We start from the raw sequence: 20,419 nt of genomic DNA, 5'->3' as shown, positions 1-20,419 counted from the left end.
ACCGCACGTTCAAGTGTTGGGAGTCCTCATTCTATAGCTCTCGAACTTTTACTACGTTTTGCGATTTTTCAAAGAGTTTACTCTATTTTTTTCGGTCAATCGAGCCTCAAGCTCCACTGTTTCTACTTCTGTTCAACGGGGACCCGTTTCGGATTTTCCTACGCCCCTCAAGGGTGAGTTTTCATCGATTTTCGCTTCTTGCAGGATTCCGGAAGATCTTTGAGGCCTACCCCACGTGGACATGGCCCAGGACAAAGGAAACACGACACCCGGATCCAACCTTTTCAGGAGCTGCCCTGGATGCAGATTACAAAATGTCTTCAAGGAAGATGAGCACTCTCGGTGCCTCTACTGCCTTCACGACGACAAATCGCATGTGTAAAAGGACTGTGCATTCTGTAAGAATATGTTCGAACGGACAATGAGGGATCGTTGTACTCGACTCACCAACTGGCTGGAGCGGAAGAGCCCAGCAGCAGGCGAGAAGAAGAAGAAATCCGAGCGGTCTTCTAAGGCCTTTGAGGGCGCTCCAGTGACGGGGGCCCAACTGAAGGCAAAGCACTGCGAGTCAGCGGGCACCGGGAGCGCCGATGGGTCGGGCTCTTTGGCTGCCAAGCAGGGCGCGATGTCACCGACGCCATCAACCATGAGCCAACGCTCTGGCTCTGGGAAAAGGAAGTCGGAGAACCTTGGTAAGCTTCGGGAGAAGTACTGGTCGATCCTGACGGAGGCAGCCGGGCGGGAGCGAGGCGGGACCCTCCCCCCAAGGTGAAGGCCTCATGCGCGCCCAAAGTCGCAAATACCCTGATTCACCCGGCTAAGGCCTCGATCGAGGGAGCCGTGGCGACCCTGGCGAAGCCTGCGGAGGCTATCCCAGTGGAGGTGACCCCCGGGCCTAGAGTTACCCTGCCACCACGGAGGGAATTCTCTTTTCAGCCTATCGATAAGACCCCTGTGAAACCCCGGGCAGAGAGAGAGAGGGGGGGCATGGTAGACATTATGGACACAATTACCACCTCTGAAGATGAGCTGGCTGGCGTCGCAAAGATCCTGCACAAGAAGTTCGAGGAGGTCCGGTCCTACTGGAGGGATCCCGACGAGGCGGACAAAGAAAGCAAAGGTGGTGCCGGCGAGGAGCCTCGGACCGTGGAGGAGACGGAGGAAGGAAAACCACGTCCCACAACTACTTCTGGAGGTACAAGCGATTCTAAGAAAAGGAGCCATAGAACTCATCACAAAAAGGCTCTGGGGCTCCGGAGTGTACTCGCGGTACTTCCTCGTCCCGAAGAAGACCGACGGTTGGCGACCCATCCTGGACCTTCGACATCTAAACAAGTGCATCAATTCTCAGAAATTCCGGATGGTCACCCTCCAGCATGTGCTAGGACAGCTGGAGGAAGGTGATTTCCTATCGTCACTGCACTTGGAGGATGCCTACTTCCACATCCCCATTCTAAAGGGACACCGCAAATTCCTACGATTCGTGGTCCAGGGGCGGCACTATCAGTTCAAGGCCCTTCCCTTTGGATTGAAGTCGGCACCCAGGGTATTCACCAAGTGTCTGGCACCAGTGGCGGCGCAGCAGCGCCTACAGGGGATCCACGTCTACCCCTACCTGGACGATTGGCTCATCCGAATCAAGGAAACTCTCCGTCGATCACACAGCGAAGACCGTCCAACTGCTCATAGATCTGGGATTTGCGATCAACTTTGAGAAATCCCACTTGGTACGTTGCAAGTCACCCTGTTCCTGGGAGCCAGACTCAACACAGTGGCGCGATTGGCTGCACCGTCGGAGGAAAGGACAAAGGCCATCCTGGGCAAGGTACAATGGCTGTTGACCATGGAGGCGGCAGGGTGAGGTCCATCAAGTCCCTACTCGGCATGAAGTCCTCGTGTGCCCATGCAGGCTGCGGGTGCGACCACTGCAAGAGTTCCTCAAAGCCCGTTGGATGCAAGCGATGGGCAGTTTCGAAGACAGGATCTCTCTCAATGAGACTTTCCACCAAGCGATCCGGTGGCACCCGTGCTCACCTTGCGGCGGGCATTGACTTCCAGACCCCGGCACATCAGGAAACAGTGACGACGGATGCCTCCCTGGAGGGATAGGGAGCGCACACCGGAGATCTCCACGCAAGAGGCATTTGGCTCCCAGAGGAGAGGTCACTACACATCAATGTCCTGGAGCTCTGAGCCGGGTTCTGGGCCCTCAGGTCATTCATTCCGTCCCTTAAGGGCAAGGTGGTGAGGGTCTCCATCGACAACACCACCACAATGTTCTACATCCAGAAGCAGGGGGGGACCAGATCCCCAGCCCTATCCAAGGAAGCGCAGGATCTGTGGCACTGGGCCGTCGCCCAAGGGATGTTTCTGGTACCCTTCCATCTGGCAGGAATAAAGAACACCATTGCCAACTCACTCAGCCGGGAGCTGCGCTTGTGCCACAAGTGGGAGCTGCGGCAGGATCAAGTGGATCGCCTATTCCGATGATGGGGCAATCCCCAGATCGACCTATTCACGACGGCGACGAACGCAAAAGGGCCGGAGGTGCGCCAGCAGGTTTCCCCAGCCAGGGAGCATGGGCGATGCCTTTTCATTCCCCTGGGATAGCCTGTTCCTGTATGCGTTCCCACCGTTGCGTTGCTACTGCGACTCATAAGTCAACTTAGACGGTCCCGGTGCAGGATGATCCTCATCGCACCGGCGTGGCAGATGAAGATTTGGTTCCCGGACCTTCCGGACATGTCAGCATCCCCCCCCAGCCAAACTGCCGATGGACGCGGATTTTCTCGCCAGAGAAGGAGGTGCCATTCTCCACCACAACCCGGGGGTCACTGAACCTGCAGGCCTGGCTCTTGCAGCACTAGAGTTCGGAGGGTACGATATCCCGGCGGACCGCAAGGAGGTTCTTGCAAAAGTCAGTGCGTCCTCGACTCTCAAGTGCTATGGACATAAATGGAAGAGGTTCTCTGTCTGGTGCCTTGCACACAAGATTAACGCTCTGCGGATTACAGCCCCTCAAGTGCTGCCGTACTTGCTGTCGCTGGCCAAGGCGGGGCTGGCCAAAGCCTCCATCAAGATCCATCTGGTGGCGATCTTCCGCTACACCAAAACTCCGGGGTGATCATCTCTGTGGTCCCATCGCCTGGTGAAGGAGTTCATGAAAGGACTATTCCGATTGTTCCTGCCGGTGAAGGCCCCGGCCCCGGCGTTGGAACTCAACGTGGTGCTAACCAGGCTCATGGGGCCGCCATTCGAGCCACTGCATTCGGCACCGTTGAAGTTCCTGTCGTGGAAGACAGACTTTCTTGTGGCCATCACCTCTGCACGACGAGTGGGAGAGATCCAGGCCCTTTCCTGTAAATCTCCATACCTCCATATCGAACAGAGCGATCGCTGCTACCAAAGGCGTTCCTGTCTAGTGTGCCCCTGCTGGACATCTGCAGGGCTGCTACGTGGAGGTCGACGCACACCTTCACTAGATTCTACTGCATCAACCGGGATTCCAGGGAGGAGTCCAGAGTCGGCCAGGCAGTGCTGCGCAACCTGTTCGCCTGAAGGTGGGCCTGGTGAGGAGGTAAGAGATGCTTAATGTTGAGTTGATGTAATGATTAATGTTGAGCCGTGCCACCTCCTGTGGTTGTGCATGTGTGTACTGCTATGTATTCTTGTATTCATGAGTATGTGAATCCATGCCAGACCCCATGCTGGAGAAGGAACAAGTTACTTACATGTAACTGTTGTTCTCCAGCATGGGTCTGCCATGGATTCACATGCGAACCCTCCCTCCTACCCCTCTGCGGCTCTTCTCTTGGTCCTACTGACACTTTACGTGCTACCAAATCTGAAGATGGCTACCAGAGGAGGGGCTTAGGTAGAGGGCAGTCATTGGCGGGGGGCAGTATGACCCAGAAACCAATGATTGGGTATTAGGGGAAAGACAGTTCAGAAACAAAACTGAAACTGATTTTTTCTTTACCGAGGATTCCCAGCCTGACGACGGGGAATATTCATGAGCATGTGAATCCATGCCAGACCCATGCTGGAGAACAACAGTTACAGGTAAGTAACGTGTTCCTTATTTTGACACACTCGACTAGGGCTGCGATATTATTATTTGATGGTCGTAGCTTGCTCCCATCTTTAGATTTAGGATTAGATTTCCAAAACCCAATTGAACTTCAATAAACACCCTTGAACTCTGATCACTTGTATCTGTCTTACTGTTTGATACCATGCCTTCCTTACACTGCCCATTCCAAGATGGCACCCTGGACAGATCAAATGCCTTATTCCGGTTCCAGACGTCACTTCCGTTTCCGGTTGGGCCGTTTATACGCCAGAGGCGGCATAAAGGACTGGTAATTCCGCTGCAGATTGCAATTTATTGCATATGTTGTTATGCACCTTTTTTCGCTGATCTTGTCCTTCCTTGCCTTGATTGTTTCACCTCATGCCTCGCCTGGTTTCTTACTGCTGTTTTTCTACCTTGATCTTGACCTTGATCTCAATACTCCTCTTCGCATCAGTTCTGCGCCTCCTGGTCTCTATACCTGTCCTCAAGTCCTGCAATTCCTCTGGCCTTGGATCCTCTTCATTTCTTCATTTCCTCGTCCTACTGCTACTGCTTCACACAGGGTTTTTCCCTTTAGGATTTCCCTAGACGTGGTCCCTGTCTTTGGGGGTCATCTGTCTTTGCCATACCAGACGGTGTGACTTCCTCAGATGGCCGACCGTATTTCACCAAAAGTAAGCGCAAGTCCACCTGGCTGAGTAGCGTTATTGACAATTTCTTGGTATGTGCTGTTTGAAGGAGAGGTGTCTGCCGAAGTCAATCCTAAGGGACTGGGCACAGGTGGCCTGCTTGGGAGTCAAGCCCTGGAGGTGCATAGCAGAGAGCAAGGTCTGGATGTCCGATTGTTCAGAGTTATTGGTCATCAGTAGGAATTCAGTCTTGGAGGGGTTGTGCTTCAGGCTAGCACTAGACATCCACAACTGGATCAGTTAGAGGCAGGCCATGAGCCTATGGATGTCTTCAAGGAAGGATATGTTCAGGTAGATCTGTGTGTCATCTGCGCGTCATCTGCATATTGATGGATGTGGATGTTGTGTGGAGGGTTCCAAGCGGTTCTATACAAAGATTGGAGATCACACGGGAGAGGATGGATGCTTGCAGAAATCCACAGGTCATGGATTTGAATTTTTTGAATTTTGAAGGATTTATACCGCACACCTGACAAACTATATCCTATTTGTGGATAGAGTTGGTGATCTGGAGGAATAGATTTGTAAAAACTGGTGGTGATTAGCAAGGTAATATTTGAACCAGCTAAGTACGATCTTGCTGATCCCCATGTGGCACTGTAGATTGATGGTAAGTCTCTGGTTGTCTACTGTGTAGAAATGCTGCTCAGTGGTCAACAAGTACCAGGAGGAAAGGATGTCCATCATAGAGGATTTTAAGGGCATTGTAGATCACCTTGATGGTAGCCGCTTCTGTGCTGAATCTGGGTCTGAAGCCAGATTTGTGGGAATGAAGGAGGTTGTTGGCTTCGATGTGTTGAGTCTCCTCCAGTTGTTTCTACAAAACTGTGTGAATATACAGCTTGAGTTCAGAACTTAAATACTTTGAAGATTTCATGAACGGGTACAAGATGGAGCTGCCTTTTATACGATATTGCTGTGGCTCAGGGAAGAGGTACACTAGCAATGTGCTGTGAAATAGATTAAGATCAAGGGTATTGATAAGCATTGTGGGACTCACAATGACGGTGCTTGGGCATACCCGTAAGAAGGGATTATTGGACTGCTATGTTGGGCTCAGTTGTGTTGCAAGGGTGTATCCCAATTTCTTTTTCAATTTTGCTTCAATATTCTGTCCAACTGAGATCTTGCTAGAATATTGGTACACTAGTTTATCATTGCTTTGTTATGGGCCTTTTCTCCTAGGTATTTGAACACTGATGTCCCGGGTAGGCCTCTTAGGTCCAGGCCCCCACTTTTTTGTAGTTCAGCATGGTACACTGTGCCTCTGCCTGACAATTCTGCTTTGTGATTGGTTCTGGTGCCATGGTAATTTGGGCACTACTATGTTTGGCCACCCAAGGGGCATAGCCATCGTAGCTCTTTGCCTCTGGGGATTGTGTACACAATTGGTTGAGAGGATGGGAGACTTGCTCTGATGGAAATGACTGAAGCTGATGGAGCCAGATAACTGGTGTGGAAAGTGGCACTGGAATTTCCAACAAGAGGGGGCAGAGATGCATGAAGCTGCCAGTGGGCAGTCCTCCCATAAACAAAAAATGAAGAATTGATCCCTTCACTGACCCGGAAGCTCTACTGCATCTTGATAGTGAATAGATAGGCAAACCAGGGTGAGTGGGACATGGGGTGGGATGGGAAGGGAACAATCACCGGAGGGGATGAAAGGGTGGGGGGAAGATGGCAGTGCGGGAAAGCAGCTCTCAGGTTGCTTGGAACGCAGTCTGCAATCGTGGGATTCAGCCCGCAAACTGAGCAACCTGATTGGTTGGCTTCCCCGCCCCGTGTGCAAATCGCATATAATGCCTTCTAACACTCGTTTTGGGAAACTCCAGTTCATATGTGGATATCTGAACCATTTTGGGTAAGAATGTATAATGGTCCCTGCAGTGTGCCTTCCTGGCAAGATCAACCTTGTTCTGCTTGTAGTCTATCATCGTAACAGTTTTTTTAATAGGCCTTAGTATAGGTCCAAGGCACATTATCAGGTAGCACACTAGATTTCATGAAGTGACTGCAAAATAGAATGAAGGGATAAACTCTCATGAATCAGAAGATGGCTACAGCTACCTGCCAGGTCTTTAGGGACATCCCCCCCCCATAGACTACAATGGGTCTTCAGATAAACTCATGTGACAAGTTCCTAGCTCACTTTGAGAATGCAGCAAGGGTGGTCTGGGGATACCCTGTTTACCGCCTCTGGGACCAGCAACCACTAGATTGGGGTAGCATGAGGCCCCTTGGGCTACCCTGCAGCCCTTTCCTAAGGTCAAAGGGGGCCACATTATTTCAGACTACTTAACATTAATGGGAGCACCATATCTCACTATAGTCATGCCACATTAACATAAACCCAAAACCAGCATTGGGAACTACAGTCCCCATGAGGCTTTGGGAACAAAGATACACGTGACCACGCTAAAAATAGACGAGTCTATTCGTCATTATCACCCAAGCTCTCACGGCTCGTATTTGTCATAGACTAATGTCTAAGACTAAGCAAATAGTGCTGACAAGCAATTACTCTATCATAGAACAACATAAACTAGATCTGTGGAGGGAAATCCATCCCATTCAATGGCCGACGGCAGTACCGTAACTGAAATGAAACTAGGACAAATGGGTTGCCGTGGCTACAATACATATAAGCTTCACGGCAATCCAAGCGAGCTCTCAGAAGGGGCACGACGCGTGATGCCAGAAACCTGATCTTGTAGCACCAGGAAGACCTGCGAGTCTGATGGGACTCTCCTTTCATTTATTTGAACACCAAACGATAGTAACTTGTACCAACTTTACTGCCCGGATTTGAAAAAGGCACGACAAGGGTGCCGAAACACGTGTCATCACTATGGGCCACAATTAAAATATATGCAAAAAAGAAAAAAATGGTTCTGATTGTTACTTGAGCCTTGTGTGTGGCACAGCAATAGATGTGTGCAGAATTCCTCTTTCCTCAAGCAAAAAAAGAAACATGCGATTGCTAGAGCTCGGCTATGACAGGCATCAACAAATGAGAATGGGTGTTATACGTTTCATAATGTACAGGATGTTTAACTAGATTTACTGTGTTTAGGCATGCCTTTTATACATGTTTATGAATAGGTGTAAGGTTATGGGATGACGTAATTGTGTATTCGTATAATCTTTGTTTTAATGTAAAAGTTTATCAAAAAGCAATAAACAGAATAATAAAACTCAATTATTTTTGTCTTTGTGTCTAACCGCACAAGATACGGCTTGTGTCATGCTGCAATAGAAAAGATCACTTATTCCAATTGTTAAAAGAAACTTGACATACCTCTCATTGCACAAACCATGTAGTAGGGAAACAATACATTGTGCCAATGTATAGATCATTTTCAGTGCATGCGTACACTTGATAATTTTCCCAGTTTGTATGGGTTCTTTGCAGTTTACCCGAACTTAATAGCCAGGTCCATTCAGTATTGAGGAGGTATTCTAATCCTCTGGCTGTGTCATATTTTCTGTGCTTACCTTCGTGCGACCATTGAGAATCGTCTCGTATCTTTTTACATGCATCAGGGCTCAACTTCTCTTTCTCCTGAAGTTACAGTTAAAATACATTCAAAGATGAAATAGTTTGTTGCAACAACAAGGGAGACATTCAATTTGTTCTATATAATAATACATGCAACAGTCTTGGATTTCAAAAGGATACTTTACCAATCAACACAGATCAGTCGGAAGGATTCTTATACTTTCCTTCAAGCTATAGGATTTCAAAGCTATACGAAAACAAAAATGCGCTTTGAGAACGTAATGACCGCATAAGCAGGCATCTTTTAGTCGTACTGTGATTACTGTGAAAAGGGTGATCAGTGACATTTGTGAGCAGTGGGTGTGAGGGGAGGAGGGAGCCTGCCAGCTCTGCAGTCCCACAACAGTGACCTGCAACACACCCACCCTCCATTCCCCGAGCAACCAAAGAGAGTGCAGCACGATGTTTTCATGCGGCTCGACAGTGAATGCAGCTGTCATTTTAAGCCGTACATTTCAAAACAAATGACTTGGTTTTGGTGAATCAAGGATTTTACTCACACGCTAACAAGTAAGTGCATCTCCAATGCAGCCGCCAGCATGGAAGAGCTCAGACCTCAAAGAGTTCCCATGCAGAGAACTTGTGGGCGGAGAAAGGCAACAAGGGGTGGGATTAACCATAGGAATTAGCAAGGCAATGGACAAGGAATGGGTGGGATTTATAACCAAACAACAGTGTATCCCTCCACAATGTCATTTCTATGTGCCCCTCTTCAAAAGCCCTTATCCCTATGTCAGTGGTCTTCAAACATTTTTGGCCTGGGCCCCCCATGAGCAATGTTTGGGCAGGCCGGGCCCCCCCAAAAGTGCCAGATGGACAGTATGTAGAAATCGCTATGAACCTTTGTGTGCCGTCCCCGCACCCTACTCCCAGGACAGACCCTGGGCACTCCCCACCCTACTCCCACCACTATCCCAGTGCTGTCGCCCATCCTGCTCCCACCACAGTCCCATGAAACAAGCATACACACATCCATACACATTTAAATAAAAAATAAATCGCCATAAACATACCTTCTGCAGGGGCCTGCGCGTGGTTGCTAAAATGCCCCGCTCTAGGTTGCTCTGCCTGTATGTGCAAGGATGCGCAGGAGCACCCCCTCGCACATATATACATGCAGTGCCCCAGCCAGCATTTCCAATGAGCTATGCAAGGCTGGCGAAGCAAAACACACCCAGCGTTGCATGGCTCAGTGATCATGTGCAGCTGGAGAAATGAACTGTCAAAGGCAGTGTTTCCCTTTGACAGTTCAGCCAGCCCAGGAGCACTCCCTCAGCTGGAAAAAGCAGCTGAGGGAGTGCTCAGTGTTTCACTGGGCTAGCTCCTCGGCTCCTCCATAATGGATGAGGTGGCCAGTGGGTGGATGCCCCCTCACCCATTATGGATGAGCCGGCAGGCTTGGACTGGCCTATTGGGCAATAGGGCGATGACCGTACCAAAAATGCAAAATGCTAGTGTAGGCCAGTCAAAATGGGCCACATTTGCAACTGCTGGACATTTTTTTCGTTGGTGCCTAAGACCGTTTTATGGTCCAGTCTGACCATGTGAGCTGCCCCTTCCCATTTCCCCTTCCCATTTCCTCCAATCTAAAAAAAAATAAAATATACATATATATATATATATTGGGGAAAAATTGATAGAATTGTGGAGATGAGGTCGTTAACCACAAAAAAACCTGATTGATAACTAGCTCTGATGCATAGTTTGTTGGTCAAAAAGAAAACAAGCATTTTTCACAATGCCTTTCTCTCAACAACTGCCATCTCACTCCCAGCGTTCCGGGCTTAGATATCTGCATGTCTTCACTTAGTTCACAAACATGTCATTATTGTCTTATTAGAATTATATTGATGCACTGCGCTTTCAAAATTGTTGGAAACCACATGTTGCCACGCCGTGTCAAGTATTGTATGTACAACTGCCACAATTGTGGTGGCACCAATTCTATTTTATAACACAAAAGAGGATGGGGCCATAACACCCAAAAGACTTATTGGTTCATCTGAGCATGTATAATGCTCCTGGGGGATCTAATTGTCACAGACTGTGGAAAGAGCAGAGAAAAATGGTTGTAATCTGTCATGGCCTCTAGGCATTTTGCAAATTTTGACATAAATCAGAGAGACAATTTAGGACAGAAAGAAGGTGGATAGAGAAATTTCAATTTGTCACTACCTGTCTTAACACCCTATCCATAGTCGGCGCTGGTGTGCCGCCTATCCAATAGTGGATAGAGTAAGAAAAAGAAGAAAGCATCAGTCATTTGTTTTCCAACTCTTTGTTCTCTCGACTTAGTTCTGAGTCATTGGGCCTCATTACAAGTACACCGGTCCGGAGTTAACGGCGGCGGTAAAACCATACCGGCACCGTTTCCACGTCCGCCCAATCATGACCCGCGGCCCTGGAAATAGCACCTCCTCAAACCGCCACCACGGAGTTCCTTAACTGTAAAGTCCACCTGCACGGAAACCCCTCCGTTACCGGCAACACGAAACACCGCGAGCATCACAACTAGCGCGGACATAGAAACACCACCAGAAAAATGGCGTTAAAACCGTGATCACGGTGGCGGTACCGCCGCCACCATGAACATGACGTTAAACAGTGCCTGCTGAACAGAATCAGGGCACAGGTGCACCAAATCAGCCCAGCTGGACCCAGCAGCACACTGGGAGACCACAAAAGGGCCACATCCAGCCCAACACAACACAGAACCATGCAGGCAGCAGCTCTAGTAGCACTTGGACTGGGCCTACTCAACCAACAGGCAGCACTGCACATGATGGCAGTAATGGTGCAGAGGAGGAGGAGGCGCAAGCGCCAACCAGCCAACCCTGCACCTATGGCAAATCCCATTGTGCAGCCGCCACTACCCCGCAGGCAGCCTGCAATACCACGCATCAGGGCCTCACCCTGGAACCTTACCCCAGGAGTCCTGGACAGATCCACACACCATACCGGCTGCACCGCCCAACAATCCTGTACATCACTGCCATGATTGAGGACGACATCAGCAGCCACATAGACACCCCACTGCCATCCCCCCCTCCTGAAGGTTGTGTCTGTGCTGCATTTCCTTGGCAGTGGCACCTATCAACACACGGTCGGTGAGCTGCACGGTATATCACAACCCTGTTTCTCGAAAATCCTGGTACAGGTACTGGATGCCCTTTTGTGCCATGTGTCGGAACACATAGCCCTACCCCGTACCCTCCCCGAGGTCATTGCCACAAAGTTGGCCTTCCATGCCATAGCAGGCATGCCAAATTGCATAGGTGCACTTGACTGTACCCACATTGAGCTGACAGTACCACGTGCAATTGAGATGGTGTTCCGCAATAGGAAACAGTATCACTCACTGAATGTACAGATTGTATGTGATGCCACGCTACTGATTACACACTGCTGCGCACGTTTCCCAGGCTCAACCCATGACTCAATGGTACTGCGGAATTCCACATTGCCACGGTACATGGAACGCTATGCCGGACAAAGCACATGGCTATTGGGTGAGTACAGCTGACAATCCTCTGACCCTGTTGAAGCGTTATGTATGTGTCCAGGCCAATGAGCAATGTGAGTGTGCTGCTGGACCGCACATGCATCACCCCCCCTCCCATCTACCAAATAGACAGCGGATACCAAACATCACAAAGGAAGACATGACAGGTCACCACAGTGTGCCTGTACACACCCTGCCACAGCCCATCCTGTCACTGTCCCATACACCTTGTGCCACTGCAGACACCCACCCACAAATGGAACACTGCCCTCCCAATGCACGAGATGCCTGTAAATGTGACGTTGTGCATTGACTACTTCAGTACAGTGGAGTCACTCTGCCATGTGTGCACATCACTGCACTATGACATACTCACAATCCAATGTCACCCGCAGGGCACAGTACACATGCACATAAATGTGTAGGCCAATATCCAGTTGGGGACATCCACTGTGATGCCCAATGAACACTTCAAACCACTGCATGGCACATATGCATGAATGTACAATGATACAAGATAGCACAGCATCAGATTAAGACATGATACCACAAACACTGACATGTCCCCCCATCTTCATCCCATGTAGGTGATGCTGGATATGCACTCACGCCATGGATGATGACACCTGTACGGAGACCAAGGAACAGGCATGAAGATGCATACAATAGGGCATATGTCCGCACACGTGGAATGATTGAGAGGACATTCGGACTGCTGAAGGCACGTTTCCGCTGTCTGAGCAGATCTGGCGGATCACTGCTGTACAGCCCACTGAAGACGGGTAAAATCACGCGCGTATGTGCCATGCTGCACAATCTGTGCCTGCGCAGGAACATCCCAATGCCCCCAGACGCAGATGAAGAAGATGGGGATGGAGATGGGGATGGGGATGGAGATGGGGATGGGATGGCACCACCTCCCCATGGGGGTGCACTTGATGGCCAAAGAGCACGGGATGAGCTGATTCGCATATACTTTTGAGACACAGCACATTCACAGCAATGCATAGAGTGATGACAATAAATGATTTGTTGTACTGCAAATGAAATGATAGATGTCCACCATGTATGTTTTGCTTTCAAATGATGATATATTGATGAATTCACAACAGGGAAGGAGGTGAAATGGTTAGGGAAGCTGTACACCCAAGCCCACCCACCACCCAAACGTACCCACCCCCACCCAGGCCCCAATGTTGAAACACCCAAAACAACCTCCCCCACCACCCAAACGTACCCACCCCCACCCAGGCCCCAATGTTCAAACACCCAAAACAACCTCCCCCACCACCCAAACGTACCCACCCCTCACACCCTTCAAGTCCACGTGTGTCCTGCAGTGCCCCACATACATATCATCACTTCCGTGTGCGCTTCTGTGCCTGTGCATCCTTGCACAAGAGCCCCGTTAGCCGACTTGAGTGCCTCCTTGGACTGGCAGTAGTGCAGCTTGATGGGGTGGTGGTATTTGATGGCACAGAATCCGGTCTGGATGGCATCCGTGCAAGATTTGCCTGTTGCCCAATCCACATGGCCTCAATGAGCCTGGAGGTGTTGTCGTTACCCGACCGCACATGGCGTGCCAGGGTGACTATTGTGCTTGCAAAGCGTCCAATAGACCTTGAGAGGCGACGCACTGACGTTCTATAGCACTCCCTCTGCAGCCTAGATTCTTCAAGCTGCCTCTCCACCAGCTGGGTGAGGGTTGCCTGCTGCTCCTCCATTCGCTGCATGCGGGAATTCAGCTCTGCCATGGATGGGGTGGGTGACCTCATGGGACTTCTGAGTGAAGTGGGGCTAAACTCCAGCTGATGGAAGGAACCCAGGTCATCAAATGTGGGAGTCTCCCCCTGTGGCCCAGTATCAGAGTGCTCTACCGGGGCACTGTTGTCACTACAGGCCGCCTCCTCTGCAGTGCAGCTGCCTTCTGTGTTGGATTGGGTGGGCATGGTGGGTTCCCGTGGCACCTGTCTTGTCTCAGGCAGCGTGGAGACGGTGGGGATGTCGGTGGTGGTGGCCGGCACATCTGTTGCAGTTGGTAGTGGGGGCTGAGATGCCGAACTGCTGGCAGCATCCTCTTGTGTGGGGGCGATGGCTTGGGCACGTGCTGGTGCTGATTGCCTGGCCTGTTGTGCAGTGTCACTGTCACTGGATACGGCTGTGGGGACACAGAGGACATGCAATTAGTGTTGTGGTGGTGGCTGATGGGTGCATCGCATGCATCATATAAGTTGGTCAGTGTATAGTGTTCGCTACATGCATCTGATTGCTGAGGGTATGCATTGTTGTGATATTGGGTGCCATACAGATCTTGATGGGTCCTTTGGGCCAGTCATGCACTGCCCTGGGGGGGGGTTATTAACGGGTCCTTTGGGCCAGTCATGCACTGCCTGGGGGGGGGGGGGTTATTAACGGGTCATTTGGGCCAGTCATGCACTGCCTGGGGGGGTTATTAACGGGTCCTTTGGGCCAGTCATGCACTGCCTTGGGGGGGGTTATTAATGGGTCCTTTGGGTCGGTCATGCACTGCCTGGGGGGGGGGTTTAATGGGTCCTTTGGCACTGTAATGCCATCAACATATTCCCATATGGCATTCATGTTTGACCACTTACCAGCATCTGCAGGTGGGCTCACTCCTGCCTCAGCCTCCCCGATCCCATGAATGCCCTCAAGGTGGAGGACACTGCTGCAACTCTCCACCCATGCTTGCAGCCTCAGTGGGGAAGGGGGTCCTCCACCTGTCCCACTGCTGCGTTGGCGGTGTGTGGAGATGAGGTTACGAACCCTCAGCCTGAGGTCGTCCCACCGCTTGTGGCAGTCCTTGACGCTCCTCACTGTCACGCCCACAGCGGTGGTGCACTTGCGTGCTGCTTCTGCCCACACTTCCTTCCTCCGCTGCTGTGTGGCACGCCGTTGATCGGCACTGAACAGCATCTCTGCATGCTCCACTATGTGCTCCACGAGCACAGTTAGCTCCACCTCACTGAAGCGCTGTTTTTGCTGCCTCTGCGCTGGAATCCTGGCAGACATGCTGGTGGTCCCTTTTGCCTTCTCAAAGTATGGATTGTGCTTGTGCTGACCCTGGATGGCAATGGATTGTGCTTTATATGATGGCCGCCTCTCTGTTTCCGGTTTTTGGCGATCATGGTACTTCCGGTTCCTTTTCTGTGGCGACGGAGGCAGTCACGGGTTTTGCGCTACTTGTGGCAGTGCTATGTCCATTTCCGTGGCTTTTTCCGTGATGGTGGTAACAACGTTTCCGCGTCCGTGTCGTGCGCGCGGCCGACAGCACGTAATCGGACGGCCTTTCCGCAACCTTGCGGACACGGAAACTTTATTACCGCCGTCACGGAATCACCGCGATCCGAAGCTGCCAGGTTGTAATGAGGCCCATTGTCTGTTAGCTCAGATAGTAGTTTCTTTGTAAGTAATTGGGGTAAAGATAGTCAAACATTACTCCTATAAGGATGATTAAAAATACAATTTGTGGAGGATTCTCGAACAGTATTTGTGGCAAAGGTTGCTTTATTGGCCAATACTGAGGGCAAGTGTATCCCTTTTAAAGTTTATGCTCTAACTGGAGAGCTAAACAACATATTGTGAAGACTAAACCAGGTCTACACGTGGTTATAATGCAGAATGCAGCAGAACCCTTCCTGCTGTTTCCACGTGTGTGTTGACCAGTTTCGGTAGGATATGGAGTTGTATCCCCCTTTTTCAGGACTGTTTCTTAACAAGTTGTAAGGGTTGTGTACTTTTAAAGAGTAGCTATATATCTAAGGTTGCCACTTTAGCTACGTATCCAAATTGTGTCCAAAATGGAATGCTCTCACCTCAAATTGATTTGTGGAGACATTCAGATTGACCCTGTGGAAATGGGAACAATATCACTATTGGTACCACTAATGTACATTGTGTATTCATCTTATTGTAAGTTTAAAATGTTCAGAATTTATGGAGCATACACACATCTTGAGGTGGAAATACTGGCAGGTAACGCCTCTGACAGAACCTCAGGATAATGAATAAGGTTAATGTGGCAGGTCAGACAGTTAGTTGCACAGTGAACTACCTGTGGAGAAAATCATGAAGTGCATTCTGTTTAGGTCTTCCTTGCCTATAGAGATATATTAATAAATATATTGTGCTCAATTCTACAACAACCTTTTTCCTTTTTTATCATGGGCGATATGATGCGTTTTAGCCAGAAGGGCCCTTGGAGGTTCAAGTGTGGGTGAGTTGTGGTACTGCACACACCCTGTTATTTATTGCATATGCAGTCGATCAAATGGTGATTCTGGAGGTTGAGGAATCATTACTGGTGGTTTTGCAACACACGCGACCACTGGTGAAATATTTTGAAAATTCTTAAATTTTAAATTTTTGTAATGGGTTGATAATCAGGATTGAGCCAAGGATCTTCCTAGATGAGCTCCAGTTCCGCAAGAACTGGAGCTACATAGTCAATAAATGCATGCAGGACTGGCTCATTCTGATCATCAACGCAGCTAAAACAGTATCCATAATATCTATGACAGAAATTGAACAAAAAATAGATCTTTTGAAGTCTAAACTAGTGCCTTAAGCATATAAATAAAGTTAGATGACTTAAATGCTACGATTAAAGAATTCAACCTGAACCAAAAAATCCTAAAATTAAAAATGGACATAGCAGTATTCACTCATGAACGAATTTATCCTTATACATCTCATTCTTATTATGAGGACAATGCCAATCAGGTTATTCAGGCGTACATAGGTCGACAATGACACCAACTGAGTTGATTCTATAAGAAAAAGACCCCAACCCATTGGATCGTCTCAAGCGCTAACTCAGGAGATGACGCAAATGCCAGTACTTCTAGTCTGAACACCAGAGATCTGTCGAGTGAATGGGAGGAGAGAAGGGAGACATTTGTCCATTTTGAAGACAATGTGGACCAAAGGTTTCATGGTAGAGATTGAAGGTACGCCCCCTAAACGCTCACACCAGAAAAAAATACAATCCGCTAGGGAAAAAAGGCCAAGAAATTATTGAAAGGATAACAAGTTTTAATTATACCAAAAATAGGTATGCCAGCAAAGAATTCTGCTGCACATGAACGTTCTGCCAAAAAATGGTACAAGCAGAATGTTATAAGGAAACAAATTGTCATTAGTGATGTAAACGTATACAATAAAAACATGCATGGCTGAATGGTGAGACCTTATACATGGTGTGAGAAACCTGAAAGTATCTCACCCGCTAGTCCCTGGAGATCTGTCATTCAGGTGGCCAGGACAGGGCAATCGCTATCTGATTCAGTTCCTGTGGGTGGTCCAGTGCGGGAAGATCACCTGGATGGGGGGTCTTTGGGGAATGAAAGTGAGACACTGAAGGTTGAGACACGGTATCCCCATCCTTATGACACTGTTTCCCCATCCTGCCCATTAGGATATTTAAAGACTCTACCCTCCCCCTTTTCCGACATGAACACTTTCTCACACTTTGAGTGAAAACGGACTTAACACCAGAGCCGTTTACCAGACACGTCCCAACTCAAGGGTCAAGCAGAGCCATGCCATTGCTGATAACTACACACACCTAACTGCCCTTTCCCTTCCCCACAGGAACAAAAGGCAGAGCACGAGAGCACAATGGGAGCAAGGCCGAATGCACAAGGAAGCAGCTATTCCGGGACAGCTGTTCAAACAGGGGAGAAAGGCGGTGAGGCCTAAAGGGCGACAAGGAGGGAATTGCCCTCATCCTTTTCAACCCAGACCCGCAAAGCCTCCCAATAAATATAGAAAATGAAGTCTCCTTCCATCACTTTAAAAAATCTCTAAAAACGTGGCTCTTTAATCTACCGTAATGTACCCAACCCATGCCTGCTTTAACGTAACACCTGTTCCACTGTATATTACCATTGTTTTCCATGTATCTACTGATGTACCTAACCCATTGCTACTGCCAATTTGAAAGTATGTATTAAGCTGTCTGTAACTACGCTGTGATACCTCCGGGTCTGGGTGTACAATAAATGTAATAAATAAATAAATAAATAAATAAAAAGGAAACGTAAGACCTGGAATCGCAGCTGGCGAATGGTTTGACGGATGTCAGTGGTACATGGGACCCTCCCGCACTGATACACAGGGCAGGGAGAAGCGGTTGCCATCCTGGTACTGTCCTTGACTCCAGCGGCAAAGGAAACGCCAATGAGTTCAGCACAGCCGGTGAGTCGTAAGAGACTGACAGTGAACCGAACTGTGTTAGGCTGAAGGTTGCAGTGGCAACATTGTATATGAAGAAAGAAGATAAGAGACAGGTCTTTTGTGAGTAAACTTGGTACCATATCATATCATACCAGAAACAGAGTGTTCTGGTGCCATGTGGGTGCTCATTCAAAGGACTTTGGCTGGTATCCCTCTCCTGAACTGTGAGAATGTATTGAGCAAACTACAAATACAAGTAGGCTTTGGGGAAGTGGTCATACGATGGTTAAGCCAAATCCCTTGTACAGTTGAAAGTCTTTGACACATTGTAGAAACTAAGTGAACTGTGATAAGTGGCAAACGTGAACCCGATTGAGGGATACCTGCGAATTTGGGTGAATAGTGATACACCAATGAACATTGTGATGACAAGCGTGAACCCGACTGAGGGATGTCCACAGTGAAGGTGTTGGTCTGAGACCATCTGAGGGAGGCTAACCTTGAGAGAAGGATCGGAGCCTGGCTGAGGGGGACCCTAGGGAGAAGAGTACTCACCCGATGTGAAGATTACCAGAGGAACTTTTTGTTTGTTGTTTATAGCATTTCAGGCCCTCTGAAGCAAGAGACTTTTCATGAAAGAGACATAGGCACAGACGGCCCTGATAGCCAAGGAAAAGGAACTGTGAGCTCGTGCTGGAGAAGCACAGGAGTGTGCTGTGCTCAAGGGTCCCACCTTGTCCCGTACTAAAAACGCAGGGAAGTGAGACCCTGGTCTTAACATCCTGACTTATCATTTTGTGAACACTTTTTCTTTCCTTGTGAACATATCCCACACTATTTTGTAGCATAGCGGTAAGGATTGGTATTAGGTTTTCTTAGTATTGGCCCTTTTTATTTGACTAGACTACACTAGGAATGTATTTTTATTTGATGTTCGTAGCTTGCTCCCATGTTAGATTTAGGTTTAGATTAGGCATTTATCTCACCCCTTTATACAGTTTAATAAACACCTTTGAACTGTGATCACTTGTGTCTGTCTTACTTTGGTACCATGCATTCCTTACAATTGGCCCCAACCCTGTATGTCCGTTTTCCATCATGTGGGCTGGGCTCATCTGCTTCGGGGAACTAAGGTCAAGTTGGCAATTAGTTACAATAGGAAACAATGCTACTCTATCATTATGCCGTGCACCTGGGAGGCTAAGGGACTGGCACAGGGGGAGTCTTGAGGTCAGGCTAACCCACACATACTTCACTCATTTTGTATCGCACCATCCGCACACAAGGCTTCCACTCTCGCTTTGGACAATAATTTATTCCTCCCTGTACCTCGCATTACAAATCTTGTCATTATGAAATTAGTTGGAATGGCTGTGTTCCTTAGATCTTTTATGGCCAGTGGCTTTATGGTTGGTGGTCTGGGGCCATCTGTTATCGTGGAATTCGGGGATCTTGGGACTGGGGAAGGCATGGGGGTTATAACTCATTGTTGGCTGGGTGGGGGGTCGGGGCCTGCGCTAGCCTGGCTGCTATAATCATGCATGCTGAGGCACCTGCTACTGTCTCATGGCCTTGTGGGGCACATTCCCTCTTGGGGTAACACGTATTGGCAACAGTTGTAGAACAAAGGGGATTTCTGTGGAAATTAACAGCGCAGGTCTCTCTCCCGTCAACGCTTGGGCCTATTCAGGTTTCTCCATCAGGTTTGTGGCTTGTGTCTGCTGTGCTGCCATGCAGGCCCAATGTTTCTACCATAGCTTCAAAAAATAGCACACCCTTCTATCCCCTGGCACATCACAGGTGTCTTCATGGGATTGTCCTCACCCAAAACCTCTTAGAGGGGTGGGATAGGTTAATTTCAATCCCAACATTCCCCCTTCTGTTACTTCTACAGTAAATAACTCCCATGTACGCATTCGTTCATTCTCCCTTCTCACTGCGGCCTCATATGGTGGAGTTCCCTTTATTTGTATCCAAGCCCTACATACTGACTGCAAGCTTTCTCTTAAATGTGCATATTCTTCGGGTGTACATGTTCTATAAATACGTCCCCCACCTCCTCCTAGATCAACCCAGACTTCCTCATAATTTTCATGGTCAGGGGGTGGGACAATGATGGTGTGGTATAAGCGGTCAACTTCGTCTCCATAGGGGATAGGAATCATTAGAAGAATGGCATGATCTGTTTGTATTTCAATATCCTTTGTATTACGAGGTACCTTTGAAACCCCAATTGATCCCATCATCATTGCGCTACTAGACACTGCTTTGGCACAACATCAGAGACCCATTTGACAGCTGCAGAAGATGACCAGGATAAACACAATGATGGGCACCAACATTTTCACGACTACTCCCAGCCAGGATGGGCCCAGTGGAAGGTGAGATCGAACCAGTCA

The 20,419-nt window shown here is 48.8% G+C and overlaps 1 protein-coding gene across 1 annotated transcript in view; it reads right to left on the bottom strand.

Moving 5' to 3' along the window:
- Window positions 1-20,419, bottom strand: part of LCA5L (lebercilin LCA5 like) — an 800,408-nt gene that overhangs the window by 89,034 nt on the left and 690,955 nt on the right. The window contains exon 7 of the mRNA XM_069636060.1: window positions 8,260-8,326. Within this exon, the coding sequence (XP_069492161.1) occupies window positions 8,260-8,326 (67 nt within the window). The remainder of the gene's footprint in view (window positions 1-8,259; window positions 8,327-20,419) is intronic.

The sequence above is a fragment of the Ambystoma mexicanum genome, chromosome 7p (genome assembly GCF_040938575.1).
Source record: "Ambystoma mexicanum isolate Mex_15411 chromosome 7p, UKY_AmexF1_1, whole genome shotgun sequence".
NCBI lineage: Eukaryota > Metazoa > Chordata > Amphibia > Caudata > Ambystomatidae > Ambystoma > Ambystoma mexicanum.
Note: the sequence above shows the minus strand (reverse complement) of the source record. Positions and strands in the feature narration are given on the sequence as shown.